The 24,331-nt window shown below is 51.3% G+C and overlaps 2 protein-coding genes across 7 annotated transcripts in view; both read left to right on the top strand.

Annotated features, from left to right (window-relative positions):
• The window catches only part of LOC137004313 (cGMP-dependent 3',5'-cyclic phosphodiesterase), a 142,105-nt gene extending 135,632 nt beyond the window's left edge, over positions 1–6,473 (top strand). For 4 of the 6 annotated variants that reach the window (XM_067364537.1, XM_067364534.1, XM_067364535.1 and 1 more), the window contains 6 exons: positions 396–470; positions 592–691; positions 932–1,044; positions 1,136–1,174; positions 2,109–2,215; positions 2,910–6,472. In XM_067364537.1, coding sequence (XP_067220638.1) covers positions 396–470; positions 592–691; positions 932–1,044; positions 1,136–1,174; positions 2,109–2,215; positions 2,910–3,144 — 669 coding nt within the window. In that variant the 3' untranslated portion in view covers positions 3,145–6,472. Of the gene's footprint in view, positions 1–395; positions 471–591; positions 692–931; positions 1,045–1,135; positions 1,175–2,108; positions 2,216–2,909 lie in introns of all 6 variants that reach the window. The other 2 variants (XM_067364532.1, XM_067364533.1) reach the window with 1 other exon arrangement.
• Positions 6,474–6,505: 32 nt separating this feature from the next.
• LOC137004314 (NAD(P)(+)--arginine ADP-ribosyltransferase 2-like) lies at positions 6,506–9,066 on the top strand. Its single transcript, XM_067364538.1, has 4 exons — positions 6,506–6,757; positions 7,384–7,457; positions 7,678–7,757; positions 7,837–9,066. The coding sequence occupies exons 3-4, from the start codon at positions 7,707–7,709 to the stop codon at positions 8,965–8,967; spliced, it is 1,182 nt and encodes a 393-aa protein (XP_067220639.1). The 5' UTR covers positions 6,506–6,757; positions 7,384–7,457; positions 7,678–7,706; the 3' UTR covers positions 8,968–9,066.
• Positions 9,067–24,331: the final 15,265 nt, after the last annotated feature.

Genomic DNA, 24,331 nt, shown 5'->3' with positions numbered 1-24,331 from the left:
TTTTTATTGATTAATTTTAATGTATTTAGTTTTAATTTATTAGAGTTCATATTTTATATTTTTTATTTTATATTTCATTTCATTTTTATTTTATTTAGTTTTATTTCAGTTAATAACCCTGTTTGTCCCAAATTCGACCAATGAATTGAGCCGTTGTTTTATGTTAAAGCCACACAGAAGTGTTGTTGTGTTTGATTGACAGTTGAGTGGGCGGTCTTAATGCATCAGTGTTTACACTATGAACATGATGCGGTCCAGTGTGTTTCTACCTGTGAATGTGTGTTTAAGCTGGTGTTTATGACTGAACACTTGTGATTGTCTGCTGCCCTCTGCTGCTCAACTCACTCAAACACACTCAGTGATTCAGTGTGTGTGTGTGTGTGTGTGCGTTTCAGAGACATCACTTTGCTCAGGCCATCGCGATCCTCAACACACACGGCTGCAACATCTTTGAGAAGTTCTCTAGAAAGGTGCATCACTGACCCTCTGCATCATTTTGTTTTGTTTTTTGTGTTTTTTAGTTAAAAATGGAAACTAAATCATTTTGTGGTCCATCACCTGACCATGATGCTTTGCTCTTTCTGTGTTCAGGACTATCAGCGCATGCTGGATCTGATCAGAGACATCATCCTGGCCACAGATCTGGCTCATCACCTGAGGATCTTCAAAGATCTGCAGAAGATGGCCGACGGTCAGACACAAGATGATTATTATCCTCATGTCTCTCCTTTTCAGTTTTCCAATTGTGTTGTCACAGAATATCAAATATTTTTAATATTAAAAAATAATTTTGATGAAGTAATTTAATAAAGTATAAAAATAATAAATAAAAAGTTCAAAGCTCAAAGTCACGTCACAAATGATTATTAAGTATTTAACGAGAGAAGAACCAGACTAAATCCCCGTCTCTTCATCATTTATGTGTTTGCAGTTGGTTATAATTCGAAGAATCGAACGCATCGCAGTCTGCTGCTGTGTCTGCTCATGACCTCCTGTGACCTCTCCGACCAGACCAAGGGCTGGAAAACCACCAGGAAGATTGCGGTAACACACACACACACACACACACACACTCACACACACACACTCAGTGTTCACTTTCAGTGTTTTTCACTCTTCTGTTGTTGTTTTGCAGGAGTTGATCTATAAAGAGTTCTTCTCTCAGGGTGATTTGGTGAGTTAAATTTGAGCCTTTTTTTCTTCTTGAATGCAAATGTTGAATGAGAATGATAATTTATAATGATAAATTTTGAAATGTATCACTTGAATCACTTAGAGATTTAAGGCGGAATCTCAAATATTTATTATTTGTTTTACATCAAAGCATTTTTTTATTACGAAGACTTTATTTCCTGGTTTAACCCTGTAAAGCCTGACATATGAAACAGTAGTCATGAATATCTTCTTTTTTTTTTAATTAAACAGTTTATTGAACCTTAAGATGAACTATAAAAGCAAATCTAAAAGTTTATGTGTTTTAATGTTTAAATATGATCCATCTAGATTGTATGGCTCATATTGTCTAATATATAGTGAAAATATGGAGAGAAATCAGCTCAGTGTTATTCAGAGGCTAAATTTGGTGAAATGTGCTGCAGATGCTGATATTTATATGAAATTCTGATGATTGTAGTGTAAATCAAGTGAGATCTTTATAAATGCATATAAATATCAATATCTGCCAATAATGTGTCTTAGTAAGATGATATTTAAAGGATTAGTTTATGATCAAAGCTCTGTAGTTTTAAAACATATAGTGCAATACAATGATGATTGACAGATGAACAAATAAACCTTCATCAAAAGCCTGATGATCATATTTGATACTCATGATTTTTATAATAAATGATGTCTGGATAATTAAGTAAACCTGCTGCAGTCTATTAAGTGTTCATCTTGAAATATTACTAACAGTATCAAAGTTATTCTTACATTTACTTGTTAAAAGCAGAAACACATGGAGCACGAGTTTGTACAGTTAAAAAAGACAGATGGCATGTTAGTAGGTTGTGTTTTTCAGCGATGCTTTGATCATGTTGATCATTTAGAGGTGCTTCAAATATGGTACAGAAGAATTAAATAATGCAAACCGATTGATTGATTTTTAGGAGAAGGCGATGGGAAACAGACCCAGTGAGATGATGGACCGTGAGAAGGCCTACATCCCTGAACTCCAGATCAGCTTCATGGAGCACATCGCCATGCCCATATACAAGTCAGAGCAACGCTCATTTCTTGCATGTGACGTGTTTAAATCTGCTTATTTATCAAGATGTGACGTTTAACCTGTTAACTGTCCGTGTGCCGGTAGAGCTTTTTCCCCAATCACAGGTCTTTAAAGCAACATCCTTCTGGATGCTTTTAGATGAAGAGATTCTGTGTACAGTTTTTTGGTTCAATAAGTAATAAATCTGAAATTAATAAAGGAAAATTACTGGTTATCCAGTATTTTATATCTTTAACACACTCTGTCAGATTGGATAATTTAGAGATTTCATCAGATTGTGATCATCGACATAGCAGTGGAACATAATTCCATGTTTTCTTATAATATTAGCAAGCTGCAGGATATATACTGAAAACAACAGAGGGCCTAACACTGAGCCCTGCAGCACTCCATCATTTACTGATGTTAACTTGGATAAATCCAATGTTTAAATAAACAAAATGGCCTGATAGGTACAATCTGAACCACCGTAATGTCTGTCCCTGAACATCAGTGTAATTTTGTAGTGTTTTATGATCAATAGTGTTGAATGCAGCATTGAGATCAAGTCAAACTAGAATTGAGATAGAAAGTTGGAACTCGGTTAGACATTACATTTTAGATCTGAGCTCAGAAAGGCGGGTGACCGTTAACAGGCTGACGTAACTCTGATTTTAATGCAGCTCTGTTGACCTTTTCCCAGGCTCCTGCAGGAACTTTTCCCGCGCTCGGCCGAGCTGTACGAGCGTGTGGCCGCCAACCGCGAGCAGTGGGCCAAAGTCTCCAACAAGTTCACCATCCGCGGGCTGCCGAGCAACAACTCTCTGGACTTTCTGGACGAGGAGTTCGAGCTGCTGCAGTCGCAGGGCGCCTTCGGAGACGATTCGCACCGCATGAACGGCTGCCTGGACGATGACTGCGACAAACACGACCAGTGACGTCACTAGAGCAAAGGTCATCTGACGGAGTTCCGTCTTGGTAAAAATTCAGAGGAAAGGTTCGTTGTCACCTTTTTGCCGTTGCCGCGGAGACGGGTTTTTTGCGCGATCGCGCAGTCAGCGGAGCGTCTGGCGTCTGGACAGAAGAATAGTGCGAATTTGCCCAAAAATGTTACATCCTCACTGGCCCCGAGCTTATTTTATAAGATATAAGAAAACATATTTGATTGATTGAATACCTAAATGCTCAAAACCGTGTCCGCTGAGAGTTCTAAAGTGAACAGTTCCAGTGTTACAAGTTTTAGAACGTATTGTTTCAGATTGTTTCAAAGCAGGAAAATAACAGAATCACTAATGCAAACTTAGATAAATTGGCTCTAAAAAGCCATTATTCAGCTCAAGTTTTCCCACTGTTTACAGTGCTAGCAGAAGCTGAAGGAAAACTAAGCCACACAGAAATTTGTCTTTGGATAATTAATCTTTCGTCTCTCAGGCGTCAGTTTCTCTCTGTTTACTCAGAAAAATGCAACATTTCTCCATTCCCAAAATCCCAAACCCCAAAACAATCATCTCAATCGGAGTCAGGCAAGCAGCGGCTGGCGGCCAGAGAGCGATGAGAGCGACACACGGAGCTCTGGGTTCAGAAATGAAGTCCTGACGGGACGCCGAGGCGTTCTGAAGCTCTGTACATACAGTTCTGTGTTTTAAAGGGCTACGCGGCCCTCACACTTTTCTTTCTCAGGATGGCAGAATGTGTGCGTCAAATGGATCTTGCCTTACAAATGTTTGCGTTGCCTTCCTGAGGGACTTTAAAAGAGATATATGTATAAAAACATTCAGCCTGTCTGTGAACAGTTCTGAAGCTACATGGATATATAGAAATATCTATTTGCGGTGTGTAAATGTGTGTTTGCACAGGTGTGACTGTAAGTGCATTTGCCAAAATCTGCAAAGGAACAGAAAACAAAGAGGGTGATGTCTGTTTTATGAAAAATGTGAGTTTGCTTATGCTAGTTTCTCTCTCACGGGTCGCTAATATTAACCTGCAATGGAGTGTGAATTTCACAAAAAACTCCAGCACGTTTCACCCTAAAATCAAAAGAATAAAAGAAATGATATTTTGCATTAAAGAAATGAAACCTGTTTTTAGGACCATTAAGACTGTTGTCATTGTGACATGAAATGAACCGCCCATATATATATATAGATACATATATACATATACACAAATTTAAAAATTTAAAAAAATATGAGAATATAAAAATATAACATATAAACAGTGTATGTATATATATATATATATATATATATATATATATATATATATATATATATATATATATATATATATATATATATACACACACACAGTATATAGTATATGGGGCTAAATGATTGTCATGAAATTAATGTCATAGTGCAAAAATATTAATGCTCCTAAAAATGTGTTCATGCAAAACTTCTATTTTGGTCTTGATTTTAGATGAAATCTGTCAGTTCTGTTGACGTTCACCCCAGGGAAATTGTACTGATGTGTGACTGTAAAACTCCTGCGAGTTTGACGTTTCAGAAATGCAACTCTCTTTGTCATCAGAGCTTAACGCAAAATACAAGAGTAAAACTACTGTTTCAATGAGCCAGAGATCCAGACACAAACCTTCATGCTTCAGCATCAACTAGTCTTACTCCAGAGAGAGCTGTGAAGATATTTATGATAAATCCTCAGTCTGGTGTTCAAATTACAGGTGAAAGTTCAATATGACCATGTGAGGAAATGTTATGGATTTCTGGCTTTGAACATTTAATTTTTCTAACGATTTCTGCTGTATTTCAAAGAAAAGAATACATATATTTAAAAACCATGCTGGCGGTCAACTTTAAATAATTTAAATGCTTTCTTATAGAGTTTCTTATTTCTCCATTGTATTTTGAGTTATCATTATTACAGATATGATGCTATTGTTTTCTTGTGCAATAAGTGGTTTTTGCGTCGCCTCGTGTACATAACATCCATTTCTAAAGGATTACTTTTTACACACACTTTGATTCTATTTTCTGGTATTTGTACACGTTTGTACTGTAGGTGACGGTAAATAACATTGTTTTCTTTTGTTTGGAATAAAAACATTCTCTTGTGTCATTCATATACGGCTCTTCTGAACACGTTTCTGCTGTAAAAATCTCTTTCTCATGACTGAATAACTCAACTCACTGATGGTTTTGGTTAATGAACAGGTTCCACATGATAAACACTGAATTTACAGAAAGTATTTGAGGTTTCGTCAGATTAGAGGTTGATGAATAGAATTAGTTCTTATTTTCTGATGAAAGACATTGCTAATGCTTTACAATAAAGTTAATTTTTAACTTTGTTAGTTAACATGAATTAAAACTTCTACAGAATTTATTAATTTCGACATTTACGAATATTTATTTTTAAATCAAAAGTTGTATCTGTTAAAATTATCTGTTAAAAATGCCATCAATTAAAATGAACAAAAATTTAACACTTGTATTTTTGGTAACACTTTACAATAAGGTTCTGTTTGTTAACATTAAGGTACACTATGTAATTTTGTTCCTCTAGCTGTTTAGGGTTAAGGTTATGTTGATTCTTGTTTTATTACGAGCTCTGTCACGTTCTGTTTTTGAAGGAGCCAGAGCAACTTCTCTCTATTTACAGATATGACGAGACACACGGGCGAGTGACTTAGGTATGCAATTTCCCTGCGAAAACCAACCAGACAGATTTAAAATATAAACACTTATAACCATGCCATAGTGAACATGAACTTACACAGAAAAATGCGTCTAAATCATTTATTAATCTTAGTTAATGTTAATTTCAATAATTAAACATTGCATCTGTTAATATTATTTAATGGACCTGAGCTGACATGAACAAACCATGAACAGCTGTATTTGTAACTAATGTTAACAAACATTAATAAATACTGTAACAAATAAATTGCTCATTATTAGTTAACTTTAGTTATTGCATCAACTAGCAGGACATGATTGTGAAGTGTTACTGTATTTTTGAACTAACATTAACAAAGATTAACAGATATTGTAAGCTAAAGCATTAATGTTAACAAATGAGACCTTACTGTAAAGTTTTACTGAAATATAAATGTAATTTAGTGCTTCTTTGAAGGTCTGTATGGAGACACACTTTTGTGTAGATATTGTACAGGTTTATTGTGTCTTTATGAAGTTGAGGATTATGAATTCAAATATAAATAACTATACTTTTCATTCAAATAAATTTCTTCAAATACTCCTTTAAAGCTGCAGTCCATAATTTTTTTTTTTGGTAAAAAAAATATCCAAAGTCAAGTTTTGAGCAAATACATAACCAGCCAGTGTTCATCATATGTATATGTGCACATGTTTGTGAATTTATCCTAAAAGAGAGGGGTAACAAAGACATTGTGGAACTTTCTACTAATTCTTTTCATTTATATACATTCCTTACTGCAGTTACCCGTCAGACAGAATGGAAACAGTAAGTAAGAACAACTCATTTATATCCACCTGCAGAGCAAATATGCCCAATCCCGCTCCTGGAGGGTCAACGCCAACTCCAACCCAGCTCCCAAAACACTTGCCTGTAAGTTTCTGCACAGCAATGCATGCTGGGCGTTTTGATTGGTGCACCCAAAATACACTGCAAAATGCTTTTTGATTGTCACCATTGTTGAGATTCATATGCTGATTCTTGATGCCTTGATGTGTGTGTCTAAATCATTAAAAAAATCAAGTGTCCACAGCCCAACTATAGCAAACACTGATCACCATAATAGTGACTCTTTCTTTCAGTGATTCTGCTTGTTAAGAGCAGGAGTTTAACACTGGGTTTTCACATCCGGATGCTGAGATTTTCATAAAACTTAAATATATCTCACTGCATTATGTAATAAATAAAAGAGGACCTGAGAAAGGAATGACAACTGAGTGCAGTTTCACATCCAGATGACCTGAGAAAGGAAAGGCATTTTTTAATAGTTGTACAAGCTGGCAAATTAATCTTAAGTACTTTTATGCAAATACCGAAAAAGTTTGTCCCGTGTGAAACCACACAGATCAGACCTTTATCAGTTTTAGTAAGTAGATAATTGTGCTATTTAGATGGTCCATGCATCATGATCTAACACACACACTTTTATGCAATATTAAAAGAAGGGAAAAAAAGCAAACTTCCTCATCTTTTGGTTTAAAAACTGCTGTTGTCATCAGGTTGGATGCAATTCTTTTCTCGTCATTGCTCCTGAAGAACCTTACAAAAAGACAACCACGTAAAGACAATTAAGGTAAAGTAAAAGATTATTCTGACATGTTGTTTTATCTTAACTGTTATGTCTTCTTGTTGCATTTGTTATTATTGTTGTTGATGATGGTGTATAAAATAGTTTTGCTAATGTACTAATTACAGTAAAAGAAAACTGTATTGTGTAATGGTTTAATTGTGCAGCATATTGCAATTGCAGTGATGAGTTTTGTATTTGTTAAACCCTTTTATTGGTCTTTCAGCATCTGTTTTGGGATTTGACTGAATCAAGATGCTGCTGATCATTGAAGCTCTTCTTCTCATTTCATCTGCTCTAGGACAGGTAAGCTTGTGTTCTAGTATGAATATTACAGACATGAACACTGATGATGATGTGATCATTATGATTCCTGTCGCTGCAGGACCACAGAGATGAAGGACAGATATATCCACTGGATATGGCACTGAATTCTGTCGATGATCAGTATGACGGTTGTACAGAGAAAATGGCACACCTGGTGAAGACTAAATATCTAGAGAGGGAAATCAATGACTCAACTGAATTTAAAAAGGCTTGGCAAGAAGGTGAAATGAATGCAACAGCACCAGAGGACAACTTGACAAGGAATAATTCAATCGCTATTTATGTGTACACTAACTTCGATTCTAGTGTATATAGCAGTTTTAACATGGCTGTTCATTATGGGAAACAAAACTACACAGAACAGACATTTAAATGGTATTCACTTCACTTTTTGTTAACAGATGCGATACAGATATTGACTGAAGCACAAGAGAAATGCAAGCTAACTTATCGTGGTACAACAGCTGAATTTTTTAAGAATGTGACGGGTGAAGTGGTTCGTTTCGGCTCTTTTACATCCTCCTCGCTCGATCGCACAGTAGCAAAAAGTTTTGGAACTAAATCTTGTTTTGAAATCAAAACTTGCAATGGTGCTAATGTGGTCAAATATTCTAAGTACCCTGAACAGAAAGAGGTGCTGATTCCTCCATATGAGAGGTTTAAAGTCACTGCTGTCAGGACAAGACGACATCAGAAAGATCTCTGGTGTGAGACTGTGTATGAGTTGGAAAGCTCTGGAACAAGAAGTGACCTGAACTGTTCAGTGGCATTCAATAATTCAATCAGGTTCACCAAATATACATCATTTAATATGTGTGCATTTTGCAGATGTTTTTGCCGAAAGATAAGGGCCAGTCGTAGCTATTTTAAAATAAATCAGTTTGAAGCATTTACTGACGTAGGCAGATTATGTGGTTGCCTAGAAGAAAACTGGCTGGAAGAACACAGACTCAATCAAGCTGATAGAAACTTTTACATAGAGCACCATCAGCTGCGTAGAGGCAGACTCAATCCCACCGTCAGAGAAATGTACACAGAGAACCAACAGCTCCGGAGATGCAGATTCAGTCACACCCATATTCACCCAGGACGAGAAATTAGTCAGAAACCGCGCTGCTATCAGTTCTTGCATTCTGTAGGACCTGACCGCATTACCTTCACATTACTGAAGCCTTGCTGTAGAGTTTGAGCTTCAGGAATACTTTAGGATGTATGTTGAATGCTTTAAATGTACATCCTTATATGATTTACTTTTTAATTCTTAATTTTAAGGAATCAATTACTTATTCACCAACACAATTTCTTATAATTTTATTTTATAGTAAAAGAATGTTCTAAGGATCACTCATTTAGTACATAATCATTTACTTATATATTTTTACATTAGTTTACTTACATTTTTACATTAACATTTTGTTTTATGTTGGGTTCTGTACTGTCTTCAGAAGTAAGTTCCATCTCAAGCTCTTGCTATCAGCTCTTATTTTCCATCGGCTTTGATGAATTTGTGCTGGTCAGATGAAGTTAGACTGAGCACTGGGAAATATGCAACTAACATTATTTAATAAACTCTACTTATTTTTTTTTTTACCATCACTTGGTCTCCTGATTCCTGCTCTTCCGGGATATGCTGGAATATTATGCAATACCACAGGAAATTGAAAGGGGAAATACAAGACTCTAGGCTCTGCAGCAGGACTGTTAACCACTCAGAACTGAGAATGATTAACATCCAAAATGTGTTTAATGGCAAAGTCAAGTTCACACTCTTCAACTGAATTATAGATTTTGCCCACTCCTGCTCTGGATAAATTGTGTCATGATCACTAGTGAGAGTGCCCTAGTCAGCCACTAGAGGGCACTCCATTCCGGACTCTTGTTTTCACCCCTTGGACTACATTACCCATACTCACTCCTGGACTCATTATCCCACTCATTGCACACAGCTGTTTTGTGTTTATTCATTAGTGTCTGTCTATTTATACCTGGTTTGTCTCTGCCCTTGTTATGGTGTCTTCACGAACGTTCCTGGTTTCTCTGTTTTGGTTTTCGTTGTGTTTTTCTTGTTTTGTGTACGGACTGTTATCATGGATTTTGACCCTTGCCTGTTTCTGGATTTACGCTTTGGATTACCCCAATAAATACCTGCAATTGGACCTACCCTGTTTGTCTTCGTGTGTGCCGTGACAGAAGACACCATCACTTTAGGATCCAGCAGGATGGGGATTTGGATCACTCCTCCAGCCACGGTGAGGGAGCGGATGGCTCTTGTTCGGGCGGTGCTGGCTCTGCGACAGGAGGGGAGAGAGATAGGGTGTTTTGCCCAGTTTTTCTGGACATTTTCAAGAGGGCTGCGGTATAATGATGAGGCGTTAAAAGGGGTTTTTAATGTATGCCTTGATGACCCTCTGCCCCAGTGTGAGTTGGAGGGGCTCCAGACCCTGGATTTTTGGGGTTTTACCCATTATCTCTCCCGCAGAAACCGTGGGCCAACTCATGCTCAGCCAGAGCCTGCTCTAGCCCGTGAGTTCGCTCCAGAGTCTACAGAGGAGGTGGGCACAGGTTCAGTGCTGCACTCACGTAAGAGGAGGAAGAGGAGGAGGAAGGCTTCCGTCATCCCTCAAGGCCTGGAGGCCTTCCCGGAGTCCGCTCCAGTCAGTGAGTCCACTCCAGAGTCCGCTCCAGCCAGTGAGTCCACTACAGAGCCCGTTCCAGTCAGTGAGTCCACTCCAGAGTCCGCTCCAGTCAGTGAGTCCACTCCAGAGTCCGCTCCGTTCAGTGAGTCCACTCCAGAGTCCGCTCCGTTCAGTGAGTCCACTCCAGAGTCCGCTCCGTTCAGTGAGTCCACTCCAGAGTCCGCTCCGTTCAGTGAGTCCACTCCAGAGTCCGCTCCGTTCAGTGAGTCCACTCCAGAGCCCGCTCCAGTCAGTCAGTGAGTCCGTTCCAGTCAGTGAGTCCGTTCCAGTCAGTGAGTCCGTTCCAGTCAGTGAGTCCGTTCCAGTCAGTGAGTCCGTTCCAGTCAGTGAGTCCGTTCCAGTCAGTGAGTCCGTTCCAGTCAGTGAGTCCGTTCCAGTCAGTGAGTCCACTCCAGAATCCGCTCCGTTCAGTGAGTCCACTCCAGAGTCCGCTCCGTTCAGTGAGTCCACTCCAGAGTCCGCTCCGTTCAGTGAGTCCACTCCAGAGCCCGCTCCAGTCAGTCAGTGAGTCCGTTCCAGTCAGTGAGTCCGTTCCAGTCAGTGAGTCCGTTCCAGTCAGTGAGTCCGTTCCAGTCAGTGAGTCCGTTCCAGTCAGTGAGTCCACTCCAGAATCCGCTCCAGTCAGTGAGTCCACTCCAGAGCCCGCTCCAGTCAGTGAATCCACTCCAGAGCCCGCTCCAGCCAGTGAGTCCACTCCAGAGCCCGCTCCAGTCAGTGAATCCACTCCAGAGCCCGCTCCAGCCAGTGAGTCCGCTCAAGCCAGTGAGTCCGCTCCAGCCAGTGAGTCCGTTCCAGCCAGTGAGTCCGTTCCAGCCAGTGAGTCCGTTCCAGCCAGTGAGTCCGCTCCAGCCAGTGAGCCCGCTCCAGCCAGTGAGCCCGCTCCAGCCAGTGAGCCCGCTCCAGCCAGTGAGTCCGTTCCAGCCAGTGAGTCCGCTCCAGCCAGTGAGTCCGCTCCAGTCAGTGAGTCCGTTCCAGTCAGTGAGTCCGTTCCAGTCAGTGAGTCCGTTCCAGTCAGTGAGTCCGTTCCAGTCAGTGAGTCCGTTCCAGTCAGTGAGTCCGTTCCAGTCAGTGAGTCCGTTCCAGTCAGTGAGTCCGTTCCAGTCAGTGAGTCCGTTCCAGTCAGTGAGTCCGTTCCAGTCAGTGAGTCCGTTCCAGTCAGTGAGTCCGTTCCAGTCAGTGAGTCCGTTCCAGTCAGTGAGTCCGTTCCAGTCAGTGAGTCCGTTCCAGTCAGTGAGTCCGTTCCAGTCAGTGAGTCCGTTCCAGTCAGTGAGTCCGTTCCAGTCAGTGAGTCCGTTCCAGTCAGTGAGTCCGTTCCAGTCAGTGAGTCCGTTCCAGTCAGTGAGTCCGTTCCAGTCAGTGAGTCCGTTCCAGTCAGTGAGTCCGTTCCAGTCAGTGAGTCCGTTCCAGTCAGTGAGTCCGTTCCAGTCAGTGAGTCCGTTCCAGTCAGTGAGTCCGTTCCAGTCAGTGAGTCCGTTCCAGTCAGTGAGTCCGTTCCAGTCAGTGAGTCCGTTCCAGTCAGTGAGTCCGTTCCAGTCAGTGAGTCCGTTCCAGTCAGTGAGTCCGTTCCAGTCAGTGAGTCCGTTCCAGTCAGTGAGTCCGTTCCAGTCAGTGAGTCCGTTCCAGTCAGTGAGTCCGTTCCAGTCAGTGAGTCCGTTCCAGTCAGTGAGTCCGTTCCAGTCAGTGAGTCCACTCCAGAATCCGTTCCAGCCAGTGAATCCACTCCAGAGCCCGCTCCAGCCAGTGAGTCCACTCCAGAGCCCGCTCCAGCCAGTGAGTCCGCTCCAGCCAGTGAGTCCGCTCCAGCCAGTGAGTCCGCTCCAGCCAGTGAGTCCGCTCCAGCCAGTGAGTCCGCTCCAGCCAGTGAGTCCGCTCCAGCCAGTGAGTCCGTTCCAGCCAGTGAGTCCGTTCCAGCCAGTGAGTCCGTTCCAGTCAGTGAGTCCGTTCCAGTCAGTGAGTCCACTCCAGAATCCGTTCCAGCCAGTGAGTCCACTCCAGAATCCGCTCCAGCCAGTGAGTCCACTCCAGAGCCCGCTCCAGCCAGTGAATCCACTCCAGAGCCCGCTCCAGCCAGTGAGTCCACTCCAGAGCCCGCTCCAGCCAGTGAGTCCGTTCCAGCCAGTGAGTCCGCTCCAGCCAGTGAGTCCGCTCCAGCCAGTGAGTCCGCTCCAGCCAGTGAGTCCGTTCCAGCCAGTGAGTCCGTTCCAGCCAGTGAGTCCGTTCCAGTCAGTGAGTCCGTTCCAGTCAGTGAGTCCACTCCAGAATCCGTTCCAGCCAGTGAGTCCACTCCAGAATCCGCTCCAGCCAGTGAGTCCACTCCAGAGCCCGCTCCAGCCAGTGAATCCACTCCAGAGCCCGCTCCAGCCAGTGAGTCCACTCCAGAGCCCGCTCCAGCCAGTGAGTCCGCTCCAGTCAGTGAGTCCGTTCCAGTCAGTGAGTCCACTCCAGAATCCGTTCCAGCCAGTGAGTCCACTCCAGAATCCGCTCCAGCCAGTGAGTCCACTCCAGAGCCCGCTCCAGCCAGTGAGTCCACTCCAGAGCCCGCTCCAGCCAGTGAGTCCGCTCCAGCCAGTGAGCCCGCTCCAGCCAGTGAGTCCGCTCCAGCCAGTGAGTCCGCTCCAGCCAGTGAGTCCGCTCCAGCCAGTGAGTCCGCTCCAGCCAGTGAGTCCGCTCCAGCCAGTGAGTCCGCTCCAGCCAGTGAGTCCGCTCCAGCCAGTGAGTCCGCTCCAGCCAGTGAGTCCGTTCCAGCCAGTGAGTCCGTTCCAGCCAGTGAGTCCGTTCCAGTCAGTGAGTCCGTTCCAGTCAGTGAGTCCACTCCAGAATCCGTTCCAGCCAGTGAGTCCACTCCAGAATCCGCTCCAGCCAGTGAGTCCACTCCAGAGCCCGCTCCAGCCAGTGACTCCACTCCAGAGCCCGCTCCAGCCAGTGAGTCCACTCCAGAGCCCGCTCCAGCCAGTGAGTCCGCTCCAGTCAGTGAGTCCGTTCCAGTCAGTGAGTCCACTCCAGAATCCGTTCCAGCCAGTGAGTCCACTCCAGAATCCGCTCCAGCCAGTGAGTCCACTCCAGAGCCCGCTCCAGCCAGTGAGTCCACTCCAGAGCCCGCTCCAGCCAGTGAGTCCGCTCCAGCCAGTGAGCCCGCTCCAGCCAGTGAGCCCGCTCCAGCCAGTGAGCCCGCTCCAGCCAGTGAGCCCGCTCCAGCCAGTGAGTCCGCTCCAGCCAGTGAGTCCGCTCCAGCCAGTGAGTCCGCTCCAGCCAGTGAGTCCGCTCCAGCCAGTGAGTCCGCTCCAGCCAGTGAGTCCGCTCCAGCCAGTGAGTCCGCTCCAGCCAGTGAGTCCGCTCCAGCCAGTGAGTCCGCTCCAGCCAGTGAGTCCGCTCCAGCCAGTGAGTCCGTTCCAGCCAGTGAGTCCGTTCCAGCCAGTGAGTCCGTTCCAGCCAGTGAGTCCGTTCCAGCCAGTGAGTCCGTTCCAGCCAGTGAGTCCGTTCCAGCCAGTGAGTCCGTTCCAGCCAGTGAGTCCGTTCCAGCCAGTGAGTCCGTTCCAGCCAGTGAGTCCGTTCCAGCCAGTGAGTCCGTTCCAGCCAGTGAGTCCGTTCCAGCCAGTGAGTCCGTTCCAGCCAGTGAGTCCGTTCCAGCCAGTGAGTCCGTTCCAGCCAGTGAGTCCGTTCCAGCCAGTGAGTCCGTTCCAGCCAGTGAGTCCGTTCCAGTCAGTGAGTCCGTTCCAGTCAGTGAGTCCGTTCCAGTCAGTGAGTCCGTTCCAGTCAGTGAGTCCGTTCCAGTCAGTGAGTCCGTTCCAGTCAGTGAGTCCGTTCCAGTCAGTGAGTCCACTCCAGAATCCGTTCCAGTCAGTGAGTCCGTTCCAGTCAGTGAGTCCGTTCCAGAATCCGTTCCAGTCAGTGAGTCCACTCCAGAATCCGCTCCAGTCAGTGAGTCCACTCCAGAGCCCGCTCCAGCCAGTGAATCCACTCCAGAGCCCGCTCCAGCCAGTGAGTCCACTCCAGAGCCCGCTCCAGCCAGTGAGTCCGCTCCAGCCAGTGAGTCCGCTCCAGCCAGTGAGTCCGCTCCAGCCAGTGAGTCCGCTCCAGCCAGTGAGTCCGTTCCAGCCAGTGAGTCCGTTCCAGTCAGTGAGTCCGTTCCAGTCAGTGAGTCCGTTCCAGTCAGTGAGTCCGTTCCAGTCAGTGAGTCCACTCCAGAATCCGTTCCAGCCAGTGAGTCCACTCCAGAATCCGTTCCAGTCAGTGAGTCCGTTCCAGTCAGTGAGTCCACTCCAGAATCCGTTCCAGTCAGTGAGTCCGTTCCAGTCAGTGAGTCCGTTCCAGAATCCGTTCCAGTCAGTGAGTCCACTCCAGAATCCGCTCCAGCCAGTGAATCCACTCCAGAGCCCGCTCCAGCCAGTGAGTCCACTCCAGAGCCCGCTCCAGCCAGTGAGTCCGCTCCAGCCAGTGAGTCCGCTCCAGCCAGTGAGTCCGCTCCAGCCAGTGAGTCCGCTCCAGCCAGTGAGTCCGCTCCAGCCAGTGAGTCCGCTCCAGCCAGTGAGTCCGCTCCAGCCAGTGAGTCCGTTCCAGCCAGTGAGTCCGTTCCAGCCAGTGAGTCCGCTCCAGCCAGTGAGTCCGCTCCAGCCAGTGAGTCCGCTCCAGCCAGTGAGTCCGTTCCAGCCAGTGAGTCCGTTCCAGCCAGTGAGTCCGTTCCAGCCAGTGAGTCCGTTCCAGCCAGTGAGTCCGTTCCAGCCAGTGAGTCCGTTCCAGCCAGTGAGTCCGTTCCAGCCAGTGAGTCCGTTCCAGCCAGTGAGTCCGTTCCAGCCAGTGAGTCCGTTCCAGCCAGTGAGTCCGTTCCAGCCAGTGAGTCCGTTCCAGCCAGTGAGTCCGTTCCAGCCAGTGAGTCCGTTCCAGCCAGTGAGTCCGTTCCAGTCAGTGAGTCCGTTCCAGTCAGTGAGTCCGTTCCAGTCAGTGAGTCCGTTCCAGTCAGTGAGTCCGTTCCAGTCAGTGAGTCCGTTCCAGAATCCGTTCCAGTCAGTGAGTCCGTTCCAGAATCCGTTCCAGTCAGTGAGTCCACTCCAGAATCCGCTCCAGTCAGTGAGTCCACTCCAGAGCCCGCTCCAGCCAGTGAATCCACTCCAGAGCCCGCTCCAGCCAGTGAGTCCACTCCAGAGCCCGCTCCAGCCAGTGAGTCCGCTCCAGCCAGTGAGTCCGCTCCAGCCAGTGAGTCCGTTCCAGCCAGTGAGTCCGCTCCAGCCAGTGAGTCCGTTCCAGCCAGTGAGTCCGTTCCAGTCAGTGAGTCCGTTCCAGTCAGTGAGTCCGTTCCAGTCAGTGAGTCCACTCCAGAATCCGTTCCAGCCAGTGAGTCCACTCCAGAATCCGCTCCAGCCAGTGAGTCCACTCCAGAGCCCGCTCCAGCCAGTGAATCCACTCCAGAGCCCGCTCCAGCCAGTGAGTCCACTCCAGAGCCCGCTCCAGCCAGTGAGTCCGCTCCAGCCAGTGAGTCCGCTCCAGCCAGTGAGTCCGCTCCAGCCAGTGAGTCCGCTCCAGCCAGTGAGTCCGCTCCAGCCAGTGAGTCCGCTCCAGTCAGTGAGTCCGTTCCAGAATCCGTTCCAGTCAGTGAGTCCACTCCAGAATCCGCTCCAGTCAGTGAGTCCACTCCAGAGCCCGCTCCAGCCAGTGAATCCACTCCAGAGCCCGCTCCAGCCAGTGAGTCCACTCCAGAGCCCGCTCCAGCCAGTGAGTCCGCTCCAGCCAGTGAGTCCGCTCCAGCCAGTGAGTCCGCTCCAGCCAGTGAGTCCGCTCCAGCCAGTGAGTCCGCTCCAGCCAGTGAGTCCGTTCCAGCCAGTGAGTCCGTTCCAGTCAGTGAGTCCGTTCCAGTCAGTGAGTCCGTTCCAGTCAGTGAGTCCACTCCAGAATCCGTTCCAGCCAGTGAGTCCACTCCAGAATCCGCTCCAGCCAGTGAGTCCACTCCAGAGCCCGCTCCAGCCAGTGAATCCACTCCAGAGCCCACTCCAGCCAGTGAGTCCACTCCAGAGCCCGCTCCAGCCAGTGAGTCCGCTCCAGCCAGTGAGTCCGCTCCAGCCAGTGAGTCCGCTCCAGCCAGTGAGTCCGCTCCAGCCAGTGAGTCCGCTCCAGCCAGTGAGTCCGCTCCAGCCAGTGAGTCCGCTCCAGCCAGTGAGTCCGTTCCAGCCAGTGAGTCCGTTCCAGCCAGTGAGTCCGCTCCAGCCAGTGAGTCCGCTCCAGCCAGTGAGTCCGCTCCAGCCAGTGAGTCCACTCCAGAATCCGCTCCAGCCAGTGAGTCCACTCCAGAGCCCGCTCCAGCCAGTGAATCCACTCCAGAGCCCGCTCCAGCCAGTGAGTCCACTCCAGAGCCCGCTCCAGCCAGTGAGTCCGCTCCAGCCAGTGAGTCCGCTCCAGCCAGTGAGTCCGCTCCAGCCAGTGAGTCCGCTCCAGCCAGTGAGTCCGCTCCAGCCAGTGAGTCCGCTCCAGCCAGTGAGTCCGCTCCAGCCAGTGAGTCCGTTCCAGCCAGTGAGTCCGTTCCAGCCAGTGAGTCCGCTCCAGCCAGTGAGTCCGCTCCAGCCAGTGAGTCCGCTCCAGCCAGTGAGTCCGTTCCAGTCAGTGAGTCCGTTCCAGTCAGTGAGTCCGTTCCAGTCAGTGAGTCCGTTCCAGTCAGTGAGTCCGTTCCAGTCAGTGAGTCCGTTCCAGTCAGTGAGTCCGTTCCAGTCAGTGAGTCCGTTCCAGTCAGTGAGTCCGTTCCAGAATCCGTTCCAGTCAGTGAGTCCACTCCAGAATCCGCTCCAGTCAGTGAGTCCACTCCAGAGCCCGCTCCAGCCAGTGAATCCACTCCAGAGCCCGCTCCAGCCAGTGAGTCCACTCCAGAGCCCGCTCCAGCCAGTGAGTCCGCTCCAGCCAGTGAGTCCGCTCCAGCCAGTGAGTCCGCTCCAGCCAGTGAGTCCGTTCCAGCCAGTGAGTCCGCTCCAGCCAGTGAGTCCGTTCCAGCCAGTGAGCCCGCTCCAGCCAGTGAGTCCGTTCCAGCCAGTGAGTCCGTTCCAGCCAGTGAGTCCGTTCCAGCCAGTGAGTCCGTTCCAGCCAGTGAGTCCGCTCCAGCCAGTGAGTCCGTTCCAGCCAGTGAGTCCGTTCCAGCCAGTGAGTCCGCTCCAGCCAGTGAGCCCGTTCCAGCCAGTGAGCCCGCTCCAGCCAGTGAGCCCGTTCCAGCCAGTGAGTCCGTTCCAGCCAGTGAGTCCGTTCCAGCCAGTGAGTCCGTTCCAGCCAGTGAGTCCGTTCCAGCCAGTGAGTCCGTTCCAGCCAGTGAGCCCGCTCCAGCCAGTGAGTCCGTTCCAGCCAGTGAGTCCGTTCCAGCCAGTGAGTCCGTTCCAGCCAGTGAGTCCGTTCCAGCCAGTGAGTCCGTTCCAGTCAGTGAGTCCGTTCCAGCCAGTGAGTCCGTTCCAGCCAGTGAGTCCGTTCCAGTCAGTGAGTCCGTTCCAGCCAGTGAGTCCGTTCCAGTCAGTGAGTCCGTTCCAGTCAGTGAGTCCGTTCCAGTCAGTGAGTCCGTTCCAGTCAGTGAGTCCGTTCCAGTCAGTGAGTCCGTTCCAGTCAGTGAGTCCGTTCCAGTCAGTGAGTCCGTTCCAGTCAGTGAGTCCGTTCCAGTCAGTGAGTCCGTTCCAGTCAGTGAGTCCGTTCCAGTCAGTGAGTCCGTTCCAGTCAGTGAGTCCACTCCAGAATCCGTTCCAGTCAGTGAGTCCACTCCAGAATCCGTTCCAGTCAGTGAGTCCACTCCAGAATCCGCTCCAGTCAGTGAGTCCACTCCAGAGCCCGCTCCAGCCAGTGAATCCACTCCAGAGCCCGCTCCAGCCAGTGAGTCCACTCCAGAGCCCGCTCCAGCCAGTGAGTCCGCTCCAGCCAGTGAGTCCGCTCCAGCCAGTGAGTCCGCTCCAGCCAGTGAGTCCGCTCCAGCCAGTGAGTCCGTTCCAGCCAGTGAGTCCGCTCCAGCCAGTGAGTCCGTTCCAGCCAGTGAGTCCGTTCCAGCCAGTGAGTCCGTTCCAGCCAGTGAGCCCGCTCCAGCCAGTGAGTCCGCTCCAGCCAGTGAGTCCCGTTCCAGCCAGTGAGTCCGTTCCAGCCAGTGAGTCCGTTCCAGCCAGTGAGTCCGTTCCAGCCAGTGAGTCCCGCTCCAGCCAGTGAGTCCGCTCCAGCCAGCCCGCTCCAGCCAGTGAGTCCGTTCCAGCCAGAGAGTCCGCTCCAGCCAGTGAGTCCGGTCCAGCCAGTGAGTCCGCTCCAGCCAGTGAGTCCGCTCCAGCCAGTGAGTCCGTTCCAGCCAGTGAGTCCGTTCCAGCCAGTGAGTCCGTTCCAGCCAGTGAGTCCGTTCCAGCCAGTGAGTCCGCTTCCAGTCAGTGAGTCCGTTCCAGCCAGTGAGTCCGATCCAGCCAGTGAGTCCGTTCCAGCCAGTGAGTCCGCTCCAGCCAGTGAGTCCGTTCCAGTCAGTGAGTCCGTTCCAGTCAGTGAGTCCGTTCCAGTCAGTGAGTCCGTTCCAGTCAGTGAGTCCGTTCCAGTCAGTGAGTCCGTTCCAGCCAGTGAGTCCGCTCCAGCCAGTGAGTCCGCTCCAGCCAGTGAGTCCGCTCCAGCCAGTGAGTCCGCTCCAGCCAGTGAGTCCGCTCCAGCCAGTGAGTCCGCTCCAGCCAGTGAGTCCGATCCAGCCAGTGAGTCCGCTCCAGCCAGTGAGTCCGCTCCAGCCAGTGAGTCCGCTCCAGCCAGTGAGTCCGTTCCAGCCAGTGAGTCCGTTCCAGCCAGTGAGTCCGCTCCAGCCAGTGAGTCCGCTCCAGCCAGTGAGTCCGCTCCAGCCAGTGAGTCCGCTCCAGCCAGTGAGTCCGTTCCAGCCAGTGAGTCCGTTCCAGCCAGTGAGTCCGTTCCAGCCAGTGAGTCCGTTCCAGCCAGTGAGTCCGCTCCAGCCAGTGAGTCCGTTCCAGCCAGTGAGTCCGTTCCAGACAGTGAGTCCGTTCCAGCCAGTGAGTCCGTTCCAGCCAGTGAGTCCGTTCCAGCCAGTGAGTCCGCTCCAGCCAGTGAGTCCGCTCCAGCCAGTGAGTCCGCTCCAGCCAGTGAGTCCGCTCCAGCCAGTGAGTCCGCTCCAGCCAGTGAGTCCGCTCCAGCCAGTGAGTCCGCTCCAGCCAGTGAGTCCGTTCCAGCCAGTGAGTCCGCTCCAGCCAGTGAGTCCGCTCCAGCCAGTGAGTCCGTTCCAGCCAGTGAGTCCGTTCCAGCCAGTGAGTCCGTTCCAGCCAGTGAGTCCGCTCCAGCCAGTGAGTCCGTTCCAGCCAGTGAGTCCGTTCCAGCCAGTGAGTCCGTTCCAGCCAGTGAGTCCGTTCCAGCCAGTGAGTCCGCTTCCAGCCACTGACTCCGCTCCAGCCAGTGAGTCCGCTCCAGCCAGTGAGTCCGTTCCAGCCAGTGAGTCCGCTCCAGCCAGTGAGTCCGCTCCAGCCAGTGAGTCCGCTCCAGCCAGTGAGTCCGCTCCAGCCAGTGAGTCCGTTCCAGCCAGTGAGTCCGTTCCAGCCAGTGAGTCCGTTCCAGCCAGTGAGTCCGTTCCAGCCAGTGAGTCCGTTCCAGCCAGTGAGTCCGTTCCAGCCAGTGAGTCCGTTCCAGCCAGTGAGTCCGTTCCAGCCAGTGAGTCCGTTCCAGCCAGTGAGTCCGTTCCAGCCAGTGAGTCCGTTCCAGCCAGTGAGTCCGTTCCAGCCAGTGAGTCCGTTCCAGCCAGTGAGTCCGTTCCAGCCAGTGAGTCCGTTCCAGTCAGTGAGTCCGTTCCAGTCAGTGAGTCCGTTCCAGTCAGTGAGTCCGTTCCAGTCAGTGAGTCCGTTCCAGTCAGTGAGTCCGTTCCAGTCAGTGAGTCCACTCCAGAATCCGTTCCAGTCAGTGAGTCCACTCCAGAATCCGCTCCAGTCAGTGAGTCCACTCCAGAGCCCGCTCCAGCCAGTGAATCCACTCCAGAGCCCGCTCCAGCCAGTGAGTCCACTCCAGAGCCCGCTCCAGCCAGTGAGTCCGCTCCAGCCAGTGAGTCCGCTCCAGCCAGTGAGTCCGCTCCAGCCAGTGAGTCCGTTCCAGCCAGTGAGTCCGCTCCAGCCAGTGAGTCCGTTCCAGCCAGTGAGTCCGTTCCAGCCAGTGAGTCCGCTCCAGCCAGTGAGCCCGCTCCAGCCAGTGAGCCCGCTCCAGCCAGTGAGCCCGTTCCAGCCAGTGAGTCCGTTCCAGCCAGTGAGTCCGTTCCAGCCAGTGAGTCCGTTCCAGCCAGTGAGTCCGTTCCAGTCAGTGAGTCCGTTCCAGCCAGTGAGTCCGTTCCAGTCAGTGAGTCCGTTCCAGTCAGTGAGTCCGCTCCAGCCAGTGAGTCCGCTCCAGCCAGTGAGTCCGCTCCAGCCAGTGAGTCCGTTCCAGCCAGTGAGTCCGTTCCAGCCAGTGAGTCCGTTCCAGCCAGTGAGCCCGCTCCAGCCAGTGAGTCCGCTCCAGCCAGTGAGCCCGCTCCAGCCAGTGAGTCCGTTCCAGCCAGTGAGCCCGTTCCAGCCAGTGAGTCCGTTCCAGTCAGTGAGTCCGCTCCAGCCAGTGAGTCCGTTCCAGTCAGTGAGTCCGCTCCAGCCAGTGAGTCCGTTCCAGCCAGTGAGTCCGCTCCAGCCAGTGAGTCCGCTCCAGCCAGTGAGTCCGCTCCAGCCAGTGAGTCCGCTCCAGCCAGTGAGTCCGCTCCAGCCAGTGAGTCCGCTCCAGCCAGTGAGTCCGTTCCAGCCAGTGAGTCCGTTCCAGCCAGTGAGTCCGTTCCAGCCAGTGAGTCCGTTCCAGCCAGTGAGTCCGTTCCAGCCAGTGAGTCCGTTCCAGCCAGTGAGTCCGTTCCAGCCAGTGAGTCCGTTCCAGCCAGTGAGTCCGTTCCAGCCAGTGAGTCCGTTCCAGCCAGTGAGTCCGTTCCAGCCAGTGAGTCCGTTCCAGCCAGTGAGTCCGTTCCAGCCAGTGAGTCCGTTCCAGTCAGTGAGTCCGTTCCAGTCAGTGAGTCCGTTCCAGTCAGTGAGTCCGTTCCAGTCAGTGAGTCCGTTCCAGTCAGTGAGTCCGTTCCAGTCAGTGAGTCCACTCCAGAATCCGTTCCAGTCAGTGAGTCCACTCCAGAATCCGCTCCAGTCAGTGAGTCCACTCCAGAGCCCGCTCCAGCCAGTGAATCCACTCCAGAGCCCGCTCCAGCCAGTGAGTCCACTCCAGAGCCCGCTCCAGCCAGTGAGTCCGCTCCAGCCAGTGAGTCCGCTCCAGCCAGTGAGTCCGCTCCAGCCAGTGAGTCCGTTCCAGCCAGTGAGTCCGTTCCAGCCAGTGAGTCCGTTCCAGCCAGTGAGTCCGTTCCAGCCAGTGAGTCCGCTCCAGCCAGTGAGCCCGTTCCAGCCAGTGAGCCCGCTCCAGCCAGTGAGTCCGTTCCAGCCAGTGAGTCCGTTCCAGCCAGTGAGTTCGTTCCAGCCAGTGAGTCCGTTCCAGCCAGTGAGTCCGTTCCAGTCAGTGAGTCCGTTCCAGCCAGTGAGTCCGTTCCAGTCAGTGAGTCCGTTCCAGTCAGTGAGTCCGCTCCAGCCAGTGAGTCCGCTCCAGCCAGTGAGTCCGCTCAAGCCAGTGAGTCCGCTCCAGCCAGTGAGTCCGTTCCAGCCAGTGAGTCCGTTCCAGCCAGTGAGTCCGCTCCAGCCAGTGAGTCCGCTCCAGCCAGTGAGCCCGCTCCAGCCAGTGAGTCCGTTCCAGCCAGTGAGCCCGTTCCAGCCAGTGAGTCCGTTCCAGTCAGTGAGTCCGTTCCAGCCAGTGAGTCCGTTCCAGCCAGTGAGTCCGTTCCAGTCAGTGAGTCCGTTCCAGCCAGTGAGTCCGTTCCAGTCAGTGAGTCCGTTCCAGTCAGTGAGTCCGTTCCAGTCAGTGAGTCCGTTCCAGTCAGTGAGTCCGTTCCAGTCAGTGAGTCCGTTCCAGTCAGTGAGTCCACTCCAGAATCCGTTCCAGTCAGTGAGTCCACTCCAGAATCCGCTCCAGTCAGTGAGTCCACTCCAGAGCCCGCTCCAGCCAGTGAATCCACTCCAGAGCCCGCTCCAGCCAGTGAGTCCACTCCAGAGCCCGCTCCAGCCAGTGAGTCCGCTCCAGCCAGTGAGTCCGCTCCAGCCAGTGAGTCCGCTCCAGCCAGTGAGTCCGTTCCAGCCAGTGAGTCCGTTCCAGCCAGTGAGTCCGTTCCAGCCAGTGAGTCCGTTCCAGCCAGTGAGTCCGCTCCAGCCAGTGAGCCCGTTCCAGCCAGTGAGCCCGCTCCAGCCAGTGAGTCCGTTCCAGCCAGTGAGTCCGTTCCAGCCAGTGAGTTCGTTCCAGCCAGTGAGTCCGTTCCAGCCAGTGAGTCCGTTCCAGTCAGTGAGTCCGTTCCAGCCAGTGAGTCCGTTCCAGCCAGTGAGTCCGTTCCAGTCAGTGAGTCCGCTCCAGCCAGTGAGTCCGCTCCAGCCAGTGAGTCCGCTCCAGCCAGTGAGTCCGCTCCAGCCAGTGAGTCCGTTCCAGCCAGTGAGTCCGTTCCAGCCAGTGAGTCCGCTCCAGCCAGTGAGTCCGCTCCAGCCAGTGAGCCCGCTCCAGCCAGTGAGTCCGTTCCAGCCAGTGAGCCCGTTCCAGCCAGTGAGTCCGTTCCAGCCAGTGAGTCCGTTCCAGCCAGTGAGTCCGTTCCAGCCAGTGAGTCCGTTCCAGTCAGTGAGTCCGTTCCAGCCAGTGAGTCCGTTCCAGTCAGTGAGTCCGTTCCAGTCAGTGAGTCCGTTCCAGTCAGTGAGTCCGTTCCAGTCAGTGAGTCCGTTCCAGTCAGTGAGTCCGCTCCAGTCAGTGAGTCCGCTCCAGTCAGTGAGTCCGCTCCAGAATCCGCTCCAGTCAGTGAGTCCACTCCAGAGCCCGCTCCAGTCAGTGAATCCACTCCAGAGCCCGCTCCAGCCAGTGAGTCCACTCCAGAGCCCGCTCCAGCCAGTGAGTCCGCTCCAGCCAGTGAGTCCGCTCCAGCCAGTGAGTCCGTTCCAGCCAGTGAGCCCGTTCCAGCCAGTGAGTCCGTTCCAGCCAGTGAGCCCGTTCCAGCCAGTGAGCCCGTTCCAGCCAGTGAGCCCGCTCCAGCCAGTGAGTCCGTTCCAGCCAGTGAGCCCGCTCCAGCCAGTGAGCCCGCTCCAGCCAGTGAGTCCGCTCCAGCCAGTGAGTCCGCTCCAGCCAGTGAGTCCGTTCCAGTCAGTGAGTCCGTTCCAGTCAGTGAGTCCGTTCCAGTCAGTGAGTCCGTTCCAGTCAGTGAGTCTACTCCAGAATCCGCTCCAGTCAGTGAATCCACTCCAGAGCCCGCTCCAGCCAGTGAGCCCGCTCCAGCCAGTGAGCCCGCTCCAGCCAGTGAGCCCGCTCCAGCCAGTGAGCCCGCTCCAGCCAGTGAGCCCGCTCCAGCCAGTGAGCCCGCTCCAGCCAGTGAGCCCGCCCGCTCCAGCCAGTGAGCCCGCCCGCTCCAGCCAGTGAGCCCGCCGGCTCCAGCCAGTGAGCCCGCTCCAGCCAGTGAGTCCGCTCCAGAGCCCGCTCCAGTCAGTGAATCCACTCCAGAGCCCGCTCCAGCCAGTGAGTCCACTCCAGAGCCCGCTCCAGCCAGTGAGTCCGCTCCAGCCAGTGAGTCCGCTCCAGCCAGTGAGTCCGTTCCAGCCAGTGAGACCGTTCCAGCCAGTGAGTCCGTTCCAGCCAGTGAGCCCGTTCCAGCCAGTGAGCCCGTTCCAGCCAGTGAGTCCGTTCCAGCCAGTGAGCCCGCTCCAGCCAGTGAGTCCGTTCCAGCCAGTGAGCCCGCTCCAGCCAGTGAGCCCGCTCCAGCCAGTGAGTCCGCTCCAGCCAGTGAGTCCGCTCCAGCCAGTGAGTCCGTTCCAGTCAGTGAGTCCGTTCCAG

The sequence above is a fragment of the Chanodichthys erythropterus genome, chromosome 17 (genome assembly GCF_024489055.1).
Source record: "Chanodichthys erythropterus isolate Z2021 chromosome 17, ASM2448905v1, whole genome shotgun sequence".
Taxonomy (NCBI): Eukaryota; Metazoa; Chordata; class Actinopteri; order Cypriniformes; family Xenocyprididae; genus Chanodichthys; species Chanodichthys erythropterus.
The sequence above is the reverse complement of the archived record's forward strand: the minus strand, read 5'-3'. Positions and strand labels throughout refer to the sequence as shown.